Here is a 23,586-nt window from a genome sequence, read left to right as displayed (position 1 = left end):
TACAGCCTAGTACTGCTTTGTGTTTTACAAACAGCACCGCAGCAGCAGAAAAAAAGAGATGCTGCCACTAAAAAATTGCCCTGAGGTTTAAGGCGAGATTACACACCCCAGTAACCACACAAGGCAGCGGTGATGCCACTAAAAAATAGCCCTGAGGTTTAAGGCGAGATTACGCACCCCAGTCATCACACAAAACAGTGGTGCTGGTTGCGTGTCAGTTGTGCAGTAACGTGCGTGCGTCCTATTCGCTGTGAACACAGCACCGCAACAGCACAAAAAAATTGCCCTGAGGTTTAAGGCGAGATTATGCACCACAGTCCCCACACAAGACAGTGGTGCTGGCTGCGTGTCAGTTGTGCAGTATTATTTATTAAAGCAGTGAGATGTTCCATACTTCGTATGTCCTGTATTCGGGAATGCAACTCGTTAAGTGACGGAGGATAAGCCAGCCTCCACTTCCTTGCTATTAAACATCTTGCGGCTGTGGTCAGATGTAAAAGAATCTGCTGAATCCTACTTCCAATCTGGATTGGGGGGATATTGAGCAAGTAGAATTTAGGGTCTAATGGAATATGAAGATCCATAACTTCGAAGATTAAAGTTTTGACCCTACTCCAAAACCCTTGTATAATTGATCAAGTCCAAAAAATATGGGTTAAGTCTCCATCATCAGAACCGCATCTCCAACATTGCCCAGATATATTAGGATTAAATTTATGCAATAACGAAGGAGTATGATACCAAAACATAAGTAAATTAAACTGGTTTTCCTTATACGTATAACAAGTGGAAGTCTGAGTTGCCCTCCTCCAGACCCCCTGCCACACACCCGGAGAAAGAGATTCCCCCAAGAAACCCTCCCACCTGTCCATATAGGAGTGTCTTGGAGACTCCTCCGGATACGGGTCTAATAAAATCCTATAGATTGGTCGATACTCCTGCCCTGCAGAGTCTCTCAAAGTGGGTTGGTTTGGAGACTACTAAGGAAGAGTAAAGAGACTGCATATAATGCCTAATTTGTAAATACCGATAGAAAGAGTTTGAAGGTAAGTCGAAGCCCGATTGTATCTTATCAAAAGGTAACAAGGATCTAGAGTGACTATCAACTATATCAGCAAAACAAAAAAGTCGCTTATCAAACCACAACTTAATCAAGTTCCCCCTAAAGCTGTCTGGTAGTTTGGGATTAAACAAAAAGGAGGTTAGTGAAGAGCATTTCGACATCAGTGGGAATTTTTTCATACAGGTATTCCAAATCCTGTTAGTGAAAGCTATTGGTCCCAACGTGTGTGAGGCTAGTTTCACACTTGCTTTTTTTTGCAGCGCGTTTTTCCCGCAAAAAAAGCATTGAAAAAACGCATACAAAAGCATACAACTGCTGCATTTTTTTCAAGCATTTTTATGAGCATGCATGAAAAAAACGCAGCGTTTTTATGCGTTTGTATGCGTTTTTAGTGCGTTTTTACCGCGTTTGCGGTTTTTTCCAACATTAGGTGGCCCCTCACACTAACCCAAACCATGACTTTACTAACCCTAACCCTGACCCTAACCCTAACCCTGACCCTAACCCTAACCCTAACCCTGACCCTAACCCTTAACCAAATCATACTTAACCCTAACCCAAACCCTAAACCCTAACTAACCCTAACCCTAACCCTAACCCTGACCCTAACCCTTAACCAAACCATACTTAACCCTAACCCTGACCCTAACCCTAACCCTAACCCTGACCATAACCCTAACCCTGACCCTAACCCTTAACCAAACCATACTTAACCCTAATCCTGACCCTAACCCTGACCCTAACCCTTAACAAAACCATACTTAACCCTAACCCTGACCCTAACCCTAACCCTAACCCTAACCCTGACCCTAACCCTAACCCTAACCCTGACCCTAACCCTTAACCAAACCATACTTAACCCTAATCCTGACCCTAACCCTGACCCTAACCCTTAACAAAACCATACTTAACCCTAACCCTGACCCTAACCCTAACCCTAACCCTAACCCTGACCCTAACCCTAACCCTAACCCTGACCCTAAACCAAACCATACTTAACCCTAATCCTGACCCTAACCCTGACCCTAACCCTTAACAAAACCATACTTAACCCTAACCCTGACCCTAACCCTAACCCTAACCCTAACCCTGACCCTAACCCTAACCCTAACCCTAACCCTGACCCTAACCCTTAACCAAACCATACTTAACCCTAATCCTGACCCTAACCCTGACCCTAACCCTTAACCAAACCATACTTAACCCTAACCCTGACCCAAACCCCAACCCTAACCCTGACCCTGACCCTAACCCTAACCCTAAACCCCCTTAACTAACCCTAACTCTAACCCAAACCCCTAAATTCCATGGTTAAAAAAAAAAAACGCATATGCAAAAAAACGCATACATGAGCAAGCCAGTGCGCACATATGCGCATCCATAGGCTATAATGGCCATTTTTAGCGCAAAACGTGCGCATATGTGCGCATGCGCTTTTTTGCAGGGCCAAAAAATGCAACATGCTGCGTCTGGAAAATACAAATGCACACCCCAAAAAAACGCAGCGCATGAAAATCGCATACATGCGCTTACAAGCGCGCAGGTATGCGCACCCATGTTAAATATAGGGGAAAAAACGCATGCGCACATATGCGTTTTTTTCCAGCGCTAAAAAACGCAAATGTGAAACCAGCCTGAGTCGAGTTTTTTTGAGGTAGTTGCCCATAGATAAGAGTTGGGGTGGATTGGAGCCATCCACAACTTCTCAATCTCCATCCACCTAGAGAATGCTCTAGGTGCAGACCAGGCTGGGATACATCTCAAATGAGTTGCCCAATAATATTTGGTAATATCTGGAACACCCAAAACTCCTCTATCTCTGCTAGCTAACATAATTTGGTTTTTGATCCTGTGCCTTTTATGGGCCCAGATAAAGTGGATGATAGAAGACTGAATACCCTTCAGGTCTCCAGGAGGGACCGCAATGGGGAGAGTCTCAAATAAATATAGTAGCTTAGGGAGAATAGCCATTTTAACCGCTGATATTCTCCCAAATAGGGATAGTGGTAAGTTATTCCATTTATTAAGTATTTGTTTCAATTCAGAAAACAATTGGGGGTAATTTTGAATAATAAGTTGTATCTAGAGGTCAGCTGCACTCCCAAATATTTCAGGGCAGTATCCTGCCATTTGTAGTTATAATTACCTTTTAAGGAGCTTAATGATCTGTCTGGAATATTAAGGGGAAGAGCCTCCGTTTTTGCTTTATTTATTTTATAACCCGAGAGCTGGCCAAAATGTTTTAGAAGTGAATGCAGACTGGGTAGGGTTGTATGTGGCTGGGTCAGAGTTAAGAGCACGTCATCAGCAAATAAAGACAGATTAAATTCTTTATCTCTAACCATCACTCCCCCAATGTTCGGGTCGAGGCGTATAGCCGCAGCTAGTGGTTCTATACACATAACGAAGAGTAATGGAGAGAGTGGGCAACCTTGACGGGTGCCATTAAAAATTGGAAAAGGCTGAGACAATGCATGGGGTAACTTTACAGCCGCCGATGGGTGTGTGTACAAACTTTTTAGGGCGGTTATAAAAGGTCCCGAAATGCCGAAATGAGCCAGTGTTTGAAACATAAATGGCCACCCAAGACGATCAAAAGCCTTTTCAGCATCTAAGCTAAGTAAAAGTGCTGATTTCTCTGTTTTATTTATCACTTCAATAAGGTCAATTACCTTTCTTGTGTTATCTCCCCACTGTCTGCATGTAACAAAACCCACTTGGTCTTTATGAAGTAAATGGGGAAGCAGGGTAGACAACCGTAGAGCCAGCAATTTGGTAAAAAATTTTAAGTCTGCATTAAGTAAGGCTATAGGCCTATAATTGGCACATTCTAAAGGGTCCCTTCCTGGTTTGGGAATAAGGGTGATATAAGAGTGAAGCATGGTGGGTGGAATTGGCAAGCCTGTCAAGAATTTGTTAAATAACTTGACTAAGTGCGGGGTTAGTATGGTGCTATGTGTTTTATAGTAGAAATACGTTAGTCCATCTGGACCAGGGGATTTACCATTGGGAAGAAGAGAAAGGACATCCAAAACCTCCTCCTGCGAGATATCCCCGTTAAGAGAAGACACAGCTTCTATAGTAAGTGAAGGAAGATTGCACTTTTGGAGAAAGGATTGCATAACTCCCCTCCCCACATCTGAGTCCGGTGGCAAATTGCTCGGTAAGTTATATAGTTTAGATAAATATCCCTGGAACATATTTGCAATTTTAACAGGGTCATATATTATTGCTCCCTTTTCATCTCTGAGAGCATATATTGAAGACTGACTTTTGTCATCCCTGAGCTGTCTCGCCAATAGTGTGTGAGACTTATTTCCTTTTTCATAGTATTTTTCTCTACTATAAAGTAACATTTTTTCAGTTTTGTAGTTAATAATGTCTTTTAATTTGGAGCGCGTAGAGACAATATCCCTTAAGATTCTTTTGGATGGGGTAGCGGCTAGCCTAGCCTCAAGATCCTTCAACTGGGCAACAAGCAAGCCCGTCTGGTGAGCTCTATCCTTTTTAATACGAGAACCTAGGGCTATACAGTCACCCCGGAAAACAGCTTTGTGTGCTTCCCACACAGTCGAAAAATCAGAAACTGACTCCTTATTAATGTCAAAATATTCAGCTATCTTCCCCCCCAACTCCTCTCAATGTTGCGGTCTCTTAAGCAGGGTCTCGTTGAGTCTCCCATGGCATACTTTAGTCTGTGCTGAGGATTGAGTGAGGGTGAGCATTACAGGTGCATGATCCGACCACGATATTATCCCAATATCTGTGTCTAATGTCAGTCTGAGTGTTTGTATATTGCCAAAAAGGAAGTCTATTCTAGTATAAGTATCGTGCGGAGGGGAGAAAAAGGTGTAGGTCTGCTGTGTGGTATGGTTAATACGCCAAAGATCAAAAAGGCCAAACCTGCGTATTAGTTTTCTAAAGTCCTCAGATAATCTACGTTGAGATCTGTTTGGCTGCATTCTATGTATGGAGAGCCTATCCAATGTGTCTGAAAACATAACATTAAAATCCCCTCCAATAACCCAGGCGGACGGGGGTGAATATTCATCTCTTTAATAGTAGACACACATGATTGCTCAACCACTATTAAATAAAATGAATATTCACTGCTCCCCACTCCCATATTCCCGGGCATGGGGAGCAGTGAATATTCTGGCAGCTGACCTCGGCGTGTGGAGGCTGCTTACATGTTGTGCGCTGCTTACACTATGAAATCAGCTGATGGCACCAAAACAAGACGCCATGCAGAGGGAAGGTGAGTAAAATTGTTCATTTTTTTATGTGAGCAGTGTGATGGAGGCCATGTATACGAGGATCAGGTGGCATCTATACCACGATGATAATGGGAGTTGTGTACAGTATATCAAGGTGGGAATGGGGGCCATGTATACCAGGAAGGGGGGCCATGTATACCAGGATGGGGTTGGGAACCAGCCATATATACCAGGATGATTAACCATGTAAACCAAGATGAGGATGGGGTCATGTATACCAGGATAAGGGGCCAAGTATACCTGCAATGGGGGCCATATATAACTGGATGAGGACAAGCATATCATAAATGAAATCATATATACCTGAATGGAGCTACTTATACTAGGATTGGGGCATACTGTATATATACCAGGATGAGAGATATATATACATACAGACCCTATTACCCCTATAACAATGTCAGCAGCAGATCCCCCTCCCATAACAGTGCATCATGACCACATTTTTTGCTTCAATTTTTTTTCTATTTTCCGCCTAAAACCTAGGTGCGTCTTATTGTCTGGTATGTCTTATAGTCCAAAAAATTTGGTAATGTCTGTCCGTTGTGTTTTTGAAAACAAAAAAGCTTTTATGAAAGCCTCAATCTTCTTTGTGTGAATCAGACATAAAATTTAACGTGATAGAAGATTACAGTGCGGGGAATAATAATAATAAATTTTATTTCTATAGCGCCGTCATATTCTGCAGCACTTTACATTTCAGATGGGACTTGTACAGACGATAGACATTACAGCATAACAATAGTCACATAGATCATATCAGATACCAAGAGGAATGAGGGCCCTGCTCGCAAGCTTACAGTCTATGAGGAAAGAGGTAGACACGAAAGGTGGGTGGTAACATTTGCCCTGATTGTTTGGACCAGCCATAATGTTAAGTGTGTAACAGTACAGACACAGAGGGCTAATAGATGCATAAAGCATGTGGGAACATGATGCGGGGAATCTGGTTGTGGTAAAACTTTTGACTGTGCCACACAGGGATAGTTAGGTTAATATGTTGAGGCGATAGGCCAGTCTGAATAAATGCGTTTTCAGAGCACGCTTAAAATTGTAGCGATTGGGGACTAATCATATTGACCTGGGAAGTGCATTCCAAAGAATTGGCGCAGCACGTGTATAGTCTTGGATATGGAAATGGCAGGTCATCAGCAGAATAGAGGGCACGGGTAGGGTGGTAGACTGAAACGAGGGAGGAGATGTAGGGTGGTGCTGAGCCTTGGAGAGCTTTGTGGGTGAGGGTAATAAGTTTGTACTGGATTCTGGAGTGGATGGGTAGCCAGTGTAATGACTGGCACAAAGTAGAGGCATCGGTGTAACGATTGGCAAGGAATATGATCCTAGCTGCAGCATTCAAGACAGATTGGAGGGGGTAGAGTTTGGTAAGAGGGAGACTGATTGTGTTTTTGAAAAGGGGAAGACGGGAAACATTCATATAGACGGCCGGTAGTGATGGAGTCAGTGACGGACTCTGGCCAAATATGTTTCTAGACTGTAGTAGAAGATGAAGATGTCGTCCTCATCATGAAGTAGTTATTTCTTCTGTCACGTGTAATGAATATCTCCTGCAGTTTTGCTAATGCCGATTCCAGTGTCGGTAAATGAGACGAGAATTAGCGTTATGGAAGATGAGTCTATGAGAAACGTATTCAGCTGCCGACTCCGAGGGAGAACCTGCTTGTTGTCTGTGGCCTAAAATTTATAGGTTTTATTAGAGGTCATGGAAAAAAACAGAATGTTGTAAAATAATAAAAATATAATTGTTGCTTGGGTCCCCCGTCGGTCTCTGTATTTTTTGGTCTGTTCTAACGAACTTGTGATTCCTACAGCAAATCAGTTGCCGAAACAGTGAGTAACATAGTCAGTGATTGGGAGCATGGAGGAGATTTCTTAGTCAGCAATTCAAATTATGTGTGTCTGTACTGTTACACACTTAACATTACGGCTGATCCATACAATCAGGGCAACTGTGACCACCCACCTTTCGTGTCTCCCTTTTTTTTCCTCATAGACTGTAAGCTTGCGAGCAGGGCCCTCATTCCTCTTGGTATCTGATATGATCTATGTGACTATTGTTATGCTGTAATGTCTATCGTCTGTACAAGTCCCCTCTGAAATGTAAAGTGCCGCGGAATATGTCGGCGCTATAGAAATAAAATTTATTATTATGTTCCAGTCCATATAAGACTAGAGAATACAACATCTACACGTTCTATCTTCTGAAATGTTTCCCCTCATTGTCTCCAGTACTTGTATTATTACACGGAATTCTTTATAATGATTCATCGTCTCATCGTCTTCCTATTCAGGTCCCTACAATATCAGATCCTGTCAGTGGACATCTTCTATATTAAGAGAATTTTTCTTAACTACCCAAGAATGGATATGGAGAGGGACAAGATGGTGGAGAGGATATTACACCTCACCCTAGAGATCCTCTTCCGGCTTACTGGAGAGGTGAGAGATTCTGATGGCGTCACATTACATAATTTTTATTTATGGCAATACAACTGTTGGACAGAACTCGAGGTGAGGAGTCTGGAAATATCTGTAGTGACATTTCTTAATGTGTCTCTCCTTAACCAGGACTACACAGTAGTGAAGAAGACCTCTAGTGAGGGATGGGAAAGACCCCTGAGCCTAATCACGGGGCCTCCACCTCACCCACTGATATATGAGGACATCAATGAACAGAAGATCCTAGAACTCGCCTACAAGATGATTGAGCTGCTGACTGGAGAGGTGACACTGCTGGGAATGCTGGGACATTATACAGTAACGCTATGAAGGGATTGGGGGATAACGTTATCATTGTGTGTGTCAGGTTCCTATAAGGTGTCAGGATGTCGCCGTCTATTTCTCCCTGGAGGAGTGGGAGTATTTAGAAGTACACAGTTATCTGTATGAGGACATTATGATGGAAGTTCCCCAGCCCCTCACATCACCAGGTAATAGGATTAAATATACACAGCCTATAATTATCTGTATGTAAAGAATGAATTCAGTCCCTGTATGTGTTTCCTCCAGATTTATCCAGTAAGAGGACAACACCAGAGAGATGTCCCCGTCCTCTTCTTCCACAGGACTGTAAACAAGAAGATCCTAATGTTCCTCAGGATCATCAGGTAGATGGAGAGAAGGTGTCAGGAGATCTACCCTATGATGTGTAGACGGCTGTGAAGGTCTTGTGCTCAGTCTTGTTTTATCCACCAGTATTATATGGTTTATACTTGTGTAATGAGAACGGTGGAGATGGCAGGATTAGAGCTGATCATAGATGTGACTTCTCCATCTGTCTGTAACTTTTACAATATTTGTTTCAGGGTGAAGATCTTACCCATATTTATGCCATGGAAACATATGTCAGGGGTGATGAGAGGTGTAAAGAGGAGATTCTTACATATGACTACCCAGGTGAGTAGCAACCATAAAATACAGAGAAGTCACAGATTCTTCTCAATCACCAGCTGTGGCTGCTTTATCAATGATGTAGTTCGAACGTGTCACAATCGTGTGATCCCCATTTTGCTGGTAGGGCACAACATTCTCCTCCATCCAAAAATGTTTAAATCGCTTTGTGAAATTATGAAAACCTTTTTGTATAGAGCTTACAACCTGCAGGATCCACAAATCCCTGGGGATTAGAACACACTGACCATTACCTGCTCAGGTCTGTAAACTTCAAAGCCAAATAACAGCGTACGTAGAATGTGCTGACAAGATATTATGATGGGCCTGTAAGAGGGTAATGATGCTGTTGACTTCCTAGATCCCTGATATCTTATTGGATGAATCTACCTTCTCTTCCTTCTGTGCTGCTGAATGTCCTCATATGGTCCCTACAAGACCAGGTCTGGTCTTTCTGGCCAAACTTTGCTTTTATGATCGACAACATTAAATGTGCAGTGAGGCCAAGTGTGAATTTCTGGACAATAACAACTGTTAGGCGTCGGATTTCTGTTGCTGCGCAGCGAGAATCCCGAGGCTTACTTCCAGCGGTCTCCCAATCCTCTCCAGCCACAGAGGAGGTTGCTCAGCAAACTCGTCGGTCCAGGCGCTCTGCCCAGACCAGCTCCGTGGGTTTGCTTGCTGCTGCCACCTCTGTCGCAGCTATGGCAATACATGCTGCTCTGCAGCGAGATTCTCCAGGGACTAAGTCCCCATGTCGGGCCACTGAGCATGCCCGTGGAGTGATCTCCCATTGGAGATCGAAGGTCACGTGCTCAGGTCCTGCTCCTGTTCGGATTAGCTCATTCGAGAAGCCAGGAAGGTCCCGGACGCTTGCGGCTATAAAAGGTTCGCATGGCCGCTCGGCTATGTGCTAGGATAGACTGTATTTACGGACTATGTGGAGTGAGTAATGTATGCACGTATGAATGTCTCTGGTGAATGACTTATTAAGAAACCCCTACCCTTGGTACGCATGTGTTGTGCAGCCTAGCCTGCTAGCGCCCAGGCTTAGGCGTAGGTAGGTCAGAGGTTGAGTCAGGAATCAGTCCTCACCAGGCACTCGGCACGCCTCAGTGCACGTGCTCAATAGCCAGCGTTTATAGCGGCGCTCGCGGCAGTGACGCCGCGCGCTCAGTGGGCCTAGAAGGACTCTAACCCCATGTCCTTGGGGTAGAGTTCTGTGGCCGTACACTGTGCGCTCTTTTGGCCGGGCTCTGTGAGCTTAACAGGCTCCGGCATCTACGTTCAGCGGTTGTGCGGCTCTGTGCATTAACAGAGTTCGCCCCTGTTCACATTGGGTGACGTAACCCACGTGTGTCTGGTTTCACACCGCTTAATTCTTCCGCCATTACTTAGCAGCAGTGTACCACCTCTGCACGGTGGACCCCGGGCTGCGAACACACCTACTATTATTTTATAATTTGGTGCGTTCCGCCAGCCCTAAAAACAACAGAGTTTCCCTTTATCCTGACTTTTCAGTTTCTTTTAAAACCAACTAACGTCAAACAGGATTGTGATAAATTACATAAAACATGTAACACCTGTGCCATGATATATCTGTAAGCTGTGCGTGGTTCACTGCTGTGATATTCATTTATTCACGTCTGCAGGAGATGTGTTGGCATGGCTCGAGCCCAGGTTTCATGGATTCACTACACATCATAAATTCCATTATGTTTTCGATCCTAAGGGATTCCGATTACTGCACAATCTCTCCTGAAATGGGGGCGCTAATACTTTCTCTATTTTTCTGGTCAGGACTTACAGTAGCTCCAATGGTCCGCCATAAACTCCAGTGCCACTCCAGTTTAGTATTGGAGTTCTCCCCTCATGCAGACTTTGTTTTTGGGGATGTAACATAGAACAAAAAAAAGTCTTTTTTTTACATGTTTATTCTGGATGATAGTTTAATTGAGGTAGGATCAGCCTGCCTCAGTTATGTGAGTAGCTTTGTTTTTTTAAGTCTCCATTACCTCTTCCAAATGTGCAAGATCTAACATGAAGCCCCAGCTCTGCAGTATTATAAAAATTCTCTTTAAATGTCTAATATTTTTTCTTGAAACTCATCTAACAGAAAATATTGGCCCTTATGATAGTTTAGATTGCCAAGAGCCACCAAGCCCCATACTCTAATTACTTCAGAGAGGTTTCACCACTAGTTACTCATTCTTTACTGATAATAATAATAATAATAATAATAATAATAATAAATTTTATTTTTATAGCGCCGACATATTCCGCAGCACTTTACATTTCAGAGGGGATTTGTACAGACTACTGATGAAGACTAATGAATTTGATCATTTCATTAGATGTGTTATTGTCTATAGTCACAGTTTTTTATTACAGTAGTTACTGCCCAAAATACTCCCATTTTTCACATCTGACGTGTCGTTTTATGTGGTGATAAATTTGGCATTTTTCACAAAGGATAATAACCATGTATAAGTATATAATGGGACGATACAAATATCTCTTCAGGGATCTGTTTATACTAAGGAAGGTGACTGTCACAAGGGGGCATTCTCTGTGTCTGGAGGAGAGAATGTTTTTCCACCAACATAGAAGAGGATTCTTTACTGTTAGGTCAGTGAGAATCTGGAATTCCTTGACTGAGGAGGTGGTGAAGCGAACTCAGTCGAGGGGTTCAAGAGAGGCCTGGATGTCTTCCTGGAGCGTAACAATATTGTATCTTACAGTGATTAGGTTCTTTAGAAGGACATGAGTGATTGTACGCCCTTTGGGCGCGCGCTGGGATTACGAACCAGGCAATGGGGTGAAACCACGCATTAGACTGACCTCGCAATGGGGTGTAACCACATACCAGACTGGCGTATGTGCAGACTAGCAGCAAACATAAATACCTGGTGTATCTTTCCTGCCACTCGTACCTTGTATATGAAAAAGCTCTGTAGTTAATACTGTTCGGGTACAGTTATTCGATAGCGCTATCCATGAAGAAAGTGCACGGGTAGAGTTATCCCATAGCTCTATTCCTAAAGGAAGTGACCGGGTAGAGCTATCCGATAGCTCTATCCCTCAATGTTCCTTAGCGTAAGCTATTTCACACGGTTGAGCGCACTTGGGATCTGCCCCCAAGGCCCTGCCCATGCCCTATGTTTGGCCCATAGACCGCGGCTAGGAGTTAGTCCCGCTTTTGTGTACAAAATTTTTGGGCTTTTACAATTGTTAAAAAGACTTCTTTGTACACACAGTTGACAGTAAACCATTTGGCAACGTTAGGATTAAGTTAACCTTGCTGCTGGGTCTCAAATATTTTGACCTTTATTTGTTGGCTTTTCTTTCCCCTGGAGAAAGCCACATATAACTAACAGCGTGAAAACACTGGGAGAGGCAAATAAATTCCTACAATATCCAAGGACTGCCCCTGAGATTTATTGATGGTCATTGCAAAAGCCAACATGACAGGAAACTGATGCCGTTGAATCTGGACAGGAAGTTTTTATCTTTGGATATCAGGTCAATTCTTGGAATAAGAACTGTCTGACCCATTGCATTTCCATTTAAAGCAACGGCATGAATAACGTTAGCTTTTAAGCTTTTCACATAAAGCCTTGTGCCATTACAAAGGCCACGCTTTCTGCTAAGATTACGCAGGAGCATAATTACAGCTCCTGGTTTCAGCTTTAGTTCATGAGGAGGCAATCCAGCGGGATTCAAAGAGTTTAGAAACTTTACAGGATAATCTGTGAGAATTACACCCTCCTCTTCTACAATTGTGTCAACGGAGCGGTATGTTAAGTGTTCGAACTTAACTAAGAATTTTGTCGTTCAAGACGTGAATGTCATCATTCAATGGTGTAAGAATTGCTTTATTGGAAATTGCTTCTACCATTGCATCGGTAATCTCAATTGAGTCGCCAAAAATATCTGTAATTAAATCACCCTCTTCAGTAAAAGAATTCGGGATTTCAATTGTGTCTTCTGGTAGACCATATTCATTTGACAACTCTCCATTGCCAAGTTTGAGTAACCATGAGTTGTACTCAACCTCGTCGTGAGACGTTCTCATATTCTGATGTAACTGGAACCGTGAAAACTGATTCCAGGATTTTGAGTATTTAATGGTGGATTGTACAATGTGGGCTCTTTTTCCACCTTCCTCTATTGGTAGGGTTTGACGAAAGTCACCACCGTTTATGAAAACTTTTCTACCAAATGTTTTTTTTTCCACATATGTCTGGGAACAAATTATCCACAGCATTCATATTAAAACAGGGAGTCATTGTTACTTCGTCCCAAATAATGACAGATGACTCCATAAGCTCCTTTGCTTGAAGTGAGGTTGGCTTAATTTTTGACACTGTGGTCTCATTTGTTGTAATTCCAAGGCCAAACTTGGAATGGTAGGTGCTACCATTTTGTAGTAATGTAGCGGCCAATCCAGTAGAGGCTACAGAGCAAATAGACTTCTTTTCTGCTTGTAGTGTCTTGTGCAAGCAGTTGTACAAAAATGTCTTCCCACTGCCTCCTGGGCCGTCTAGAAAAAAACAGTGTGATTTAGTCGTCTGGCTGTGATGCAGCATTGACTGCTTGCATAATTGCATCGAAAGCTGATTTCTGAGCTTCATTAAGCGTAACTTTCAATTGCTCAGCCTCCTGCTTTATTACAGCATAATTCAGTTGGTCCAGTATTTCATCTGGAACATTTACTGGAGTTGGCAATCCGTAGTCAGCATAGACTTTTTATTACTTAAGAGCACTTCATTAATATCATGAAGAGCCAGATGCTAAGCAATTTCTGGAGTATACCGCCTGGTGTAATCTCTATATATAAAAATGAATGTGTGTGTGTGTGTGTGTGTGTGTATCACCAACCAATCACGAAGCATCTTTCATTTCACCAGAGCTGTTTAAAAGAAGCTGAGCTGTGATTGGTTGCTATGAGCAACAGTTTTCCCACTCCAGAAAACACCTCAGCAGACACTGACATGGTGAGAGAAATCTAGCATCCCTGGGAACATAAGCTCCCAGCCATTGTCTGCCCCCAGAAAGGAGCAGAGAGCACATGACAGAAATGAATCCCCCCCTCCCGTGCCCATATGCACATCACACATCCTCCATCCAATAGGCACATCTTCCCTCTTAAAGGGATCATTGGTTTGGAAGTCAGGGCAAATCCATCCAGCGCTTTGGTACTGACCCCAGGCCTCTCTTAAAGGGATCTCCGGATTGGAAGTTAGGGCAAATCCTTCAGTGCTCTGATTCTGACCCCAGGCCTCTATTAAAGAGATCATTGGTATGGAAGTCAGAGCTAATCCATCCAGCGCTTTGGTTCTAACCCCAGGCCTCTCTTAAAGGGATCCCTGGTATGGAAGTTAGGGCAATTCCACTCAGCGTTCTGGTTCTGACACCAGGCTCTCTTAAAGGGATCCCTGGTTTGGAAGTTAGTGCAATTCCACTCAGTGTTCTGGTTCTGACACCAGGCTCTCTTAAAAGGATCCCCGGTATGGAAATCAGGGCAATTGCCTTCAAATGCTCTGGTACTGACCCCAGGCTCTCTTAAAGGGATCTCCTGTATGGAAGTTAGGGCAAATCCCTCAGCGCTCTGATTCTGTCCCCAGGATTCTATTAAAAGGATCATTGGTATGGAAGTCAGGGCAAATCCACTCAGCGCTCTGATTCTGATTCCAGGCTCTCTTAAAGGGATCCCCGGTATGGAAGTGAGGGTAAATCCATTCTGCGCTTTGTTTCTGACCCCAGGCCCCTCTTAAAGGGATCCCTGATACCGAAGTGAGGGCAAATCCACTCTGCGCTTTGGTACAGACCCCAGGCCTCTCTTAAAGGGATCTCCAGTATGGAAGTTAGGGTAAATCCCTCAGCACTCTGATTCTCATCCAGGCTTCTATTAAAGGGATCCCTGGTATGGAAGTTAGGGCCATTCCACTCAGCACTCTGGTTCTGACCCCAGACTGATGGGATGATGTGGGATATTAGGGGGAGTAGTCCGGTGGCTTTGGCTGACGGGATGATGTGGGATATTAGGGGTAGTAGTCCGGTGGCTCTGGCTGATGGGATTATGTGGGATATTAGGGGTAGTAGTCCGGCGGCTGTGACGGGATGATGTGGGATATTAGGAGTAGTTGTCCGGTGGCTATGGCTGACGGGATGATGTGGGATATTAGGAGTAGTTGTCCGGTGGCTATGGCTGATGGGATGATGTGGGATATTAGGGGGAGTAGTTTGGTGGCTTTGGCTGACGGGATGATGTGGGATATTAGGGGTAGTAGTCCGGTGGCTCTGGCTGACGGGATGATGTGGGATATTAGGGGTGGTAGTCCGGTAGCTCTGGCTGACGGGATGATGTGGGATATTATAGTCAATGTGGCTATGCGGAGCGGGCGGGGCTATACACTCAGCTTTATATATATATATATATATATATATATTTAGATATAAATATAGTCATTATAATTTGCTATAACTAACCGTAGTTAGTTACTATGCCCGGGCAGCAGCGGGCTCTTCAGCTAGTCCTCCATAGATTTGGTTTTATATTTTTGCCATAATGCCAATGGTTTAGCTGGTTCCCCATGTACACAAATTATAGCAAATAATTTGCGAAGTTGGTAGGGCATTTTGAAAGTGATTGCATCCGTTATACCGTCTTCCCATTTGGAATCGTCTTCCAAAAGATGAAGATCAATGCACGCATATTTATACGTGTCATGTACGACTCCATTGACAGTCCTTAAGTCAGCATAAGACTTTGCTCCTCTTACGTGAAGTAAAAGGAGTCTTAGGTAATACAGCTCACCATCTGTTAAAGAGACTGTATACATTCGGGCAATTGTTTTCCCAAATTGAGCCCGACCTTTTTTCCATCCTTCTGGTACAGCATTTCTATCGCAGACATAGTGTTCAGGGATTTCACTGTACAAATACTGACGGACAGAAGCGTCAAATCTCTTTAGCTCAAAGTAATCCTGCAGTGTAGAGGCTTTTGAGTCTCAAATAACCATATCCTCCTTACCATCTTCGAAAAACACTTGCTGCATGCTTTCAAGGTGCACAGCAAGCCTTTTAATGGTATGTGAAGCATCATGCATTTTATTTTTTCTGATTCTCCACATGCCCTCAGGGGTGCTTATATACCGAGAATCTAGGTACATGGCTGGTTCATTCCAGTTTAATGTATCAAACTTGATATTGGCACAGTCATGCCCTTTGTATACATATTTGATGTTAGGAGTGGCGGAAGGCACTAAAAAATATAAATTAAATACCTTCGCCACTCGGGGTCCACCGTGCAGAAGATGTAATAACTGCTGCTAGGTGACGGCAGAGCAATCTGGCGGTAATGTGCACAGGGGTTAACGGCACCCAATGTGCACTGCTCAGACTCTGTTAAACTCACAGAGTCACAGAAACAAAACACAAAAACGCTGAGTCTGTTTAGGACACAGAACTACAGCGCTGCACTCGTGGTAACTGGTCACAGAAGTAGCACTAGATGGCGGTACTTAATCCATCTAGACCTACCGACAAGGAACGGGTGTAGAGTGTCGCTACCGCGGACGCACGCAGAGCTGCAACTGCAGCGTGGCAAGAACGGAGCCGCTGTGAATACACTGCTAACTAGCAGGCGCAATGCTGATGCTAGGCTGCTGAGGCAATGGAGCAATAGCGCGCTGGCGCTGATACTGGCAATAACTCAGGCACTCTCATAAACGTAGTATCAGAGGGTAGGGGTTTCCAATGAGTCATTCACCAGTCCATGCATACATCACCAAACATGCAGCAGCAGTATGGCTATACTAGTGCATGGTGGAACAGCCATGCGCGCTTTTTATAGCGAACGGGACTTTCCGGAAATCTCCAGGTCTCCAAGAGGAGCCAATGGGATCTGACACAGGACCTGAACACCTGACTCCTGAACTCCAATAGGAGTTCGTCCCATGAGCATGCTCAGACGCAGGAGTAGAGGACTTAGCCTCTGGAGAGAGTTGCCGAAAAGCAATCTACTCTGCAGTCTCCTCTACAGCAGATGAAGAGGAGGAGAGTGCAAAATGTGAGGATCTAGATTTCAGCAAAGGAGAGGCAGAAATCTGACTCCTAACATTACCCCCCCTCCTAGGCCCCCCCCCCTCCCTGGGCCTTCAAGACCATCAGCCTGTGCCCTACAGTGGCAAAGGGCTCAAACTCGCCCAAAGGCGAGCTTGGTGTCCTGGTGGGTGATACAGTGAACCGGGACACATGGAAGGCGTCAGTGGAGGCAAGGTCACCAGGTTTCAGAAGGGACACCTGGGAGATAGCAGGAGCGGGCGATGCAACAGAGCGCCGCCGTGAGTCGGCGGCCGTCACCACTCTCCACCTAGGAAGGCTATCCTGAGCACATGAGGCGCAGGACTGAATACATTTTTTGGTGTCCCGAGCCCTGTGGGGCCACCAATACGCGCCGGCCAATAGCTTCGTGGTTTGCATATAGCCCCGATGGTTGTGCGCATTGGACGCGTGTGCCCAGGTGAGGACCTGAGCCCTAAGATGAGGAGGAACAAAGGACTCGTTGACCGGCTCGGAGTCCGACCATTGCGGGGAGCTGGCCTCCTGAGAAGCAGCACACACATGATGACAACCGCAAATGGACACTTGAGCCGGAGCTGTATCCAAACTGGTACAAGACACCTCCATGGGCTCTGGGGGTAGAACCTCTGGCTCAGGCAGCTCAAGAGGCTCAAAAAATTTGAGAGCCGGACTAGCTCTCCGCTTGGAGTGAGCACGCTCCATACCGCACTCCGAAAAACGGAGGTCAATACGTGAGGAGACAGAAATTAGCTCCTCCAAGGTAGTGGGGATCTCTCTGGTAGAGAGAGCATCCTTGACATGCTCCGCTAGCCCTCGCTAAAAAATGGGAATAAGGGCCTTATCGGACCATTCCAACTGGGACGCCAGTGCCGAAAACAGACGGCATACTGGCTAACCGAGAGGGATCCCTGAGTAAGAGCGAGTAACTGCAGAGAAGTGTCGTGCGTGACCCGTCGGCCGAGGAAAACCTGCTTGATAGCCATTAACAGGTGACCTGCGGTCCGAATATCAGGATCACCACGCTCCCACAAAGGCGTAGCCCATTCCAAGGCCTTGCCCGACAGTAGGGAAATAACAAATGCCACCTTGGCCCGTTCCGTAGGAAATTGCGTGGCCAGCAACTCCAGGTGGATTGAGTACTGGCTGATAAAGCCCCTACAGGAGGCGCCATCCCTGGAAAACTTATCAGGTAACAGGAGGCGGGTGACTGTCGGTGCGAGGGTGGACACGGACATACGGCCTACCGCATCAGTTAGAGCCTGTACAGCAGCATCAGTAGCTTGTGCAGTGGTGAGAGCCTTCTCAAGAGTGACTAAACGGCTCTCAAGCTGCCGTATGCACTGCATGAGTTGCTGCTGATCTGCCATCACTAGCCAGACCCTGGCGTATAATGTTAGGAGTGGCGGAAGGCACTAAAAAATATAAATTAAGTACCTTCGCCACTCGGGGTCCACCGTGCAGAAGATGTAATAACTGCTGCTAGGTGACGGCAGAGCAATCTGGCGGTAATGTGCACAGGGGTTAACAGCACCCAATGTGCACTGCTCAGACTCTGCTAAACTCACAGAGTCACAGAAACAAAACACAAAAACGCTGAGTCTGTTTAGGACACAGAACTACAGCGCTGCACCCGTGGTAACTGGTCACAGGAGTAGCACTAGATGGCGGTACTTACTCCGTCTAGACCTACTGACAAGGATCGGGTGTAGAGCGTCGCAACCGTGGACGCACGCAGAGCTGCAACTGCAGCGCGGCAAAGACAGAGCCGCTGTGAATACACTGCTAACTAGCAGTCGCAATGCTGACGCTAGGCTGCTGAGGCAATGGAGCAATAGCGCGCTGGCGCTGATACTGGCAATAACTCAGGCACTCTCACAAACGTAGTATCAGAGGGTAGGGGTTTCCAATGAGTCATTCACCAGTCCATGCATCCATCAACAAACATACAGCAGCAGTATGGCTATACTAGCGCATGGCGGAATAGCCATGCGCGCTTTTTATAGCGAACGGGACCTTCCGGAAATCTCCAGGTCTCCAAGAGGAGCCAATGGGATCTGACACAGGACCTGAACACCTGACTCCCGAACTCCAATAGGAGTTCGTCCCATGAGCATGCTCAGACGCAGGAGTAGAGGACTTAGCCTCTGGAGAGAGTTGCCGAAAAGCAATCTCCTCTGCAGTCTCCTCTACAGCAGATGAAGAGGAGGAGAGTGCAGAATGTGAGGATCTAGATTTCAGCAAAGGAGAGGCAGAAATCTGACTCCTAACATTTGAAAAGATATTTAACACTTTTTATTGAAGCACATATCTCAACATTGATATGGCAATTGTACTTGAGTAATAAATAGGGGTTGTAGGGAACTACCCATCTATTGTCGATTTCTCACATTCCTCGTCTGGTTTTCCCAGTATTGCGTTGACGATACTGTGGGTAACTATCAACACTGGGGTTTGTCTCTGTGTTAAAATCCTTTGGGAATTTTTTTGCGCATTGACCATCTGTCATGCACCAGGTTGATCCTCGCCACATGGGCCATGAATCATGTGCTTCATCACTGCCTCATGCAGTTTTGGATTTGCTGTCCCATTTGGCATTCCAGCAGAGACCAATTCGTCAATTCTTTTTTTGTCCCTCGGTTTATCTTCCACTCCGAGGATTAAGAGCATGTGAGCATGTGGTAGTCCACGCTTTTAAAATTCTGTTACATGCACATAGGCAACTACACGTCCAAAAATGTGCTTTTTCAAAATCTTGTTACGCACCGTTTGGAGTTTGATTTTAAATACTTGTGCAACCAAATCTGGTCTGAACTCTGGCCTTTGCCATGGTTCTAAGTTTTCAGTAATCTCTTTCAACTTTGGGTTACAGGTCAGCGTAACAAAAAAATCTGGCTTTACGAATTTTCGGACAATTTTCATGGAGTCTTGGTAATTTTGCTGCATAGATCTGGGGCATCCAATGAAACTGGATGGTAAAATTACTGGTGTCCCAGCTTTTAGCCCTTGGTGTAACACAGCATTATGGATGTGATCCATAACACAGGTATAACGGTCGACGCGTAATGCCTTTTGATTTTGTTTTATATATTCGATCCTGTCGGATTCAATTTTGACGTAACTGTCAACGATAACTTGTTGCGTCAACTTCCCAGCATTTAAAAGGGAATTTAACTCTTCCCGAATGGCAAGCCTGTATGCATAGTACTGCAACAAGGTGATTTTTTTCTTGTCGATCTTGATCCACTGGTATGGATGGTAGATCATTGTCACCAATTCCTTGATATTGCACACTTAGGGTAATTGGAGTTGTCAAATTTATTGTCCATCCACTGTCCCCATATGGGAATAGAAGTGGATATGTCATTGTATCACACTTTCTGTGAAGAAACCTGATTTAAACTGTTTGGTTTTCACTTTACAGGTGAACTCTGCTGTCCCTGTTAAATGAAGGTTCACCCAAAGCATTTTGATAAATTATAGCTACTTCATTGCCCCTTGGTGCATTGTAGCGCCTTAAATATAAGGGTTGAGAGTCACTTGGGTAATAGTGATCACAAAATAATAAGTTTTCATGCATCCTTTAATAAGATGTGTAGTAGTGGGGTTACAAGGACACTGAACTTCAGGAAGGCAAATTTCCAACGGATGAGAGATGATCTTGGTGCAATTAACTGGGACGATATCCTGAGACATAAAAATACACAAGGGAAATGGGAGACGTTTATTAGCATCCTGAATAGGACCTGTGCACAATATATACCGTATGGGAATAAACATGCGAGAAATAGGAGGAAACCACTATTGCTAAATAGAGCTGTAAGGGGCGCAATAAGAGATAAAAATAAAGCATTTAGAGAATTAAAGCAAGTAGGTCGTGATGAGGCATTAAATAAATACAGAAGATTAAATAAATTCTGCAAAAAGCAAATCAAGACAGCAAAGATTGAGACAGAGCGACTCATTGCCAGAGAAAGTAAAAATAATCCCAAAATATTATTTAACTACATAAATAGTAAGAAACTAAAAAATGATAGTGTTGGTCCCCTTAAAAATGGTCTGGGTGAAATGGTGGATGAGGATGAGGAAGAAGCCATTATGTTAAATAACTTTTTTTCAACAGTATTTATACAAGAAAATCACATGACGGACATCATGATCAGTGATAACAAAAATTTTCCATTAAATGTCACCTGCTTAACCCAGCAGGAAGTACGGCGGCGTCTACAAATCACTAAAATTGACAAATCCCCGGGCCCGGATGGGATACACCCCTGAGTACTGCAGGAATTAAGTACAGTCATAGATCATTATTTTTAATCTTTAACCCCTTCCTGACATCCGACGTACTATCCCGGTTATTGGACCCGGGCCCCTATGCCCATGGACGGGATAGTATGTGGTGAGCGCCGCTGATCGCGGCCGGGTGTCAGCTGATTATCACAGCTGACACCCGGCACAATGTGTCAGGGGCGGTCACGGACCGCCCCCGACACGTTAACCCCTTGCACACCGCGATCAGACATGATCACGGTGTACCGGGGGTTAAAGGGAAGCATCGGCAGGGAGGGGGCTCCCTCCGTGCTTCCCTGAGCCCCCCACGGCAGCGCAATGTGCAGCGCTGCTGCGGGGGGCTCCTTTCCTGCAGGCCCCCGAATCCAAGATGGCGACAGGGGTCTTCGGGGGCCTGCAGGAAGCTGGCTTCCTCAGTGCCTGCAAAGCGCAGGCATGAGGAAGCCTTCTGCACTGCCTGTGACAGATCGCTGATCTGTCACAGTGATCTGTGATGTGACAGAACAGCGATCTGTCACAGGACAGTGATGTCCCACCTGGGACTATTTAATAAAGTTAAAAAAAAAAGTGTTAAAATAAATTTAAAAAAATCGCCAAATAAATTAGAAAAACAAAAAAATATTCCCCCAAATAAATCCATTTTTTGGAAATAACAAAAAAAAAACAATAAAAGTACACATATTAGGTATCGCCGCGTCCGTAACGACCCGCCCTATAAAACTGTCCCATTAGTTAACCCCTTTAGTAAACCCCTTAAAAAATAAAAATAAAAAACGAAGCAAAAAAATAATGATTTATTATTATACCGCCAAACAAAAAGTGTAATAACGCGCGATCAAAAAGACGCATATAAATATCCATGGTACCGCTGAAAACGTCATCTTGTCACGCAAAAAACGAGCTGCCACACAGCATCGTCAGCGAAAAAATAAGTTATAGCTCGCAGAATAAAGCGATGCAAAAATAATTATTTTTTATATAAAATAGTTTTCATTGCATAAAACCGACAAAACATAAAAAAAGACCTAAATGAGGTATCGCTGTAACCGTACTGACCCGAAGAATAAAATCGCTTTATCAATTTTATCGCACGCGGAACGGTGTAAACGCACCCTCCCAAAAGAAATTCATGAAACGCTGGTTTTTGTTCATTCTGCGTCCCAAAAATCGGAATAAAAAGCGATCAAAAAATGTCACGTGCCCGAAAATGGTACCAATAAAAACGTCAACTCGTCCCGCAAAAAATAAGACCTCACATGACTCGGTGGGTCAAAATACGCAAAAATTATATCTCTCAATATGTGGTGATGCAAAAACTATTTTTACAATAAAAAGCGTCTTTTAGCGTGCGACAGCTGCCAAATATAAAAACCGCCATAAATAGTAAATCAAACCCCCCGTTATCACCCCCTTAGTTAGGGAAAAATAATAAAATTAAAAAAATGTATTTATTTCCATTTTTCCATTAGGGTTAGGGCTAGGGTTAGGGTAGGGTTAGGGTTAGGGGTAGGGTTAGGGTTAGGGCTAGGGTTAGGGCTAGGATTAGGGCTGAGATTAGGGTTAGGGGTGTGTTGGGGTTCAGGTTGGAGTTAGAATTGGGGGTTTTCACTGTTTGGGCACATCAGGGGCTCTCCAAATGGCATCTGATCTCAATTCCAGCCAATTCTGAGTTGAAAAAGTCAAATGGTGCTCCTTCCCTTCCAAGCTCTGCCATGCGCCCAAACAGTGTTTTACCCCCACATGTAGGGTATCAGCCTACTCAGGTCAAATTGAAAAACAATTTTTGGGGTCCAATTTCTCCTGTTACCCTTAAATAAAAAATTGGGGGCAAAAATATAATTTTTGTGGAAAAAAATGATTTTTTTATTTTCACGTCCGAGCGTTATAAACTTCTGTGAAGCACTTGGGGGTTCAAAGTGCTCACCACACATCTAGATAAGTTCCGTGGGGGGTCTAGTGTCCAAAATGGGGTCACTTGTGGGGAGTTTCAATAGTTTAGGTACATCAGGGGCTCTCCAAACGCACATGACACCTGCAGACCATTCCATCAAAGTCTGCATTCCAAAACGTCACTGCTTCCCTTCCGAGCCCCGACGTGTGTCCATACAGTAGTTTTCTCCCACATATGGGGTGTCAGCGTACTCATGACAAATTGGACAACCACTTTTGGGGTTCAATTTCTCCTGTTACCCTTGGGAAAATAAAAAAAATTGGGGACTAATTGATCATGTTTGTGGAAAAAATACGATTTTTTTATTTTCATGCCCGGGCATTATAAACTTCTGTGAAGCCCTTGGGGGTTCAAAGTTCTCACCACACATCTAGATAAGTTCCTTAGGGGGTCTCGTTTCCAAAATGGTGTCATTTGTGGGGGGTTTCCACTGTTTTGGTACATCAGGGGTTTTCCAATCGCGACATGATGTCCGATCTCAATTCCAGCCAAAAACGTCAAATGGCGCT

The 23,586-nt window shown here is 44.4% G+C and overlaps 1 protein-coding gene across 1 annotated transcript in view; it reads left to right on the top strand.

Annotated features, from left to right (window-relative positions):
- LOC141072996 (uncharacterized) overlaps positions 1-23,586 on the top strand; it is a 47,166-nt gene that overhangs the window by 17,363 nt on the left and 6,217 nt on the right. The window contains exons 2-6 of the mRNA XM_073560268.1: positions 7,650-7,797; positions 7,927-8,082; positions 8,165-8,288; positions 8,368-8,465; positions 8,664-8,754. Coding sequence (XP_073416369.1) covers positions 7,720-7,797; positions 7,927-8,082; positions 8,165-8,288; positions 8,368-8,465; positions 8,664-8,754 — 547 coding nt within the window. The 5' untranslated portion in view covers positions 7,650-7,719. The remainder of the gene's footprint in view (positions 1-7,649; positions 7,798-7,926; positions 8,083-8,164; positions 8,289-8,367; positions 8,466-8,663; positions 8,755-23,586) is intronic.

The sequence above is a fragment of the Dendrobates tinctorius genome, unplaced genomic scaffold (genome assembly GCF_039654945.1).
Source record: "Dendrobates tinctorius isolate UK_male_01 unplaced genomic scaffold, ASM3965494v1 ptg000294l, whole genome shotgun sequence".
NCBI lineage: Eukaryota > Metazoa > Chordata > Amphibia > Anura > Dendrobatidae > Dendrobates > Dendrobates tinctorius.
Note: the sequence above shows the minus strand (reverse complement) of the source record. Positions and strands in the feature narration are given on the sequence as shown.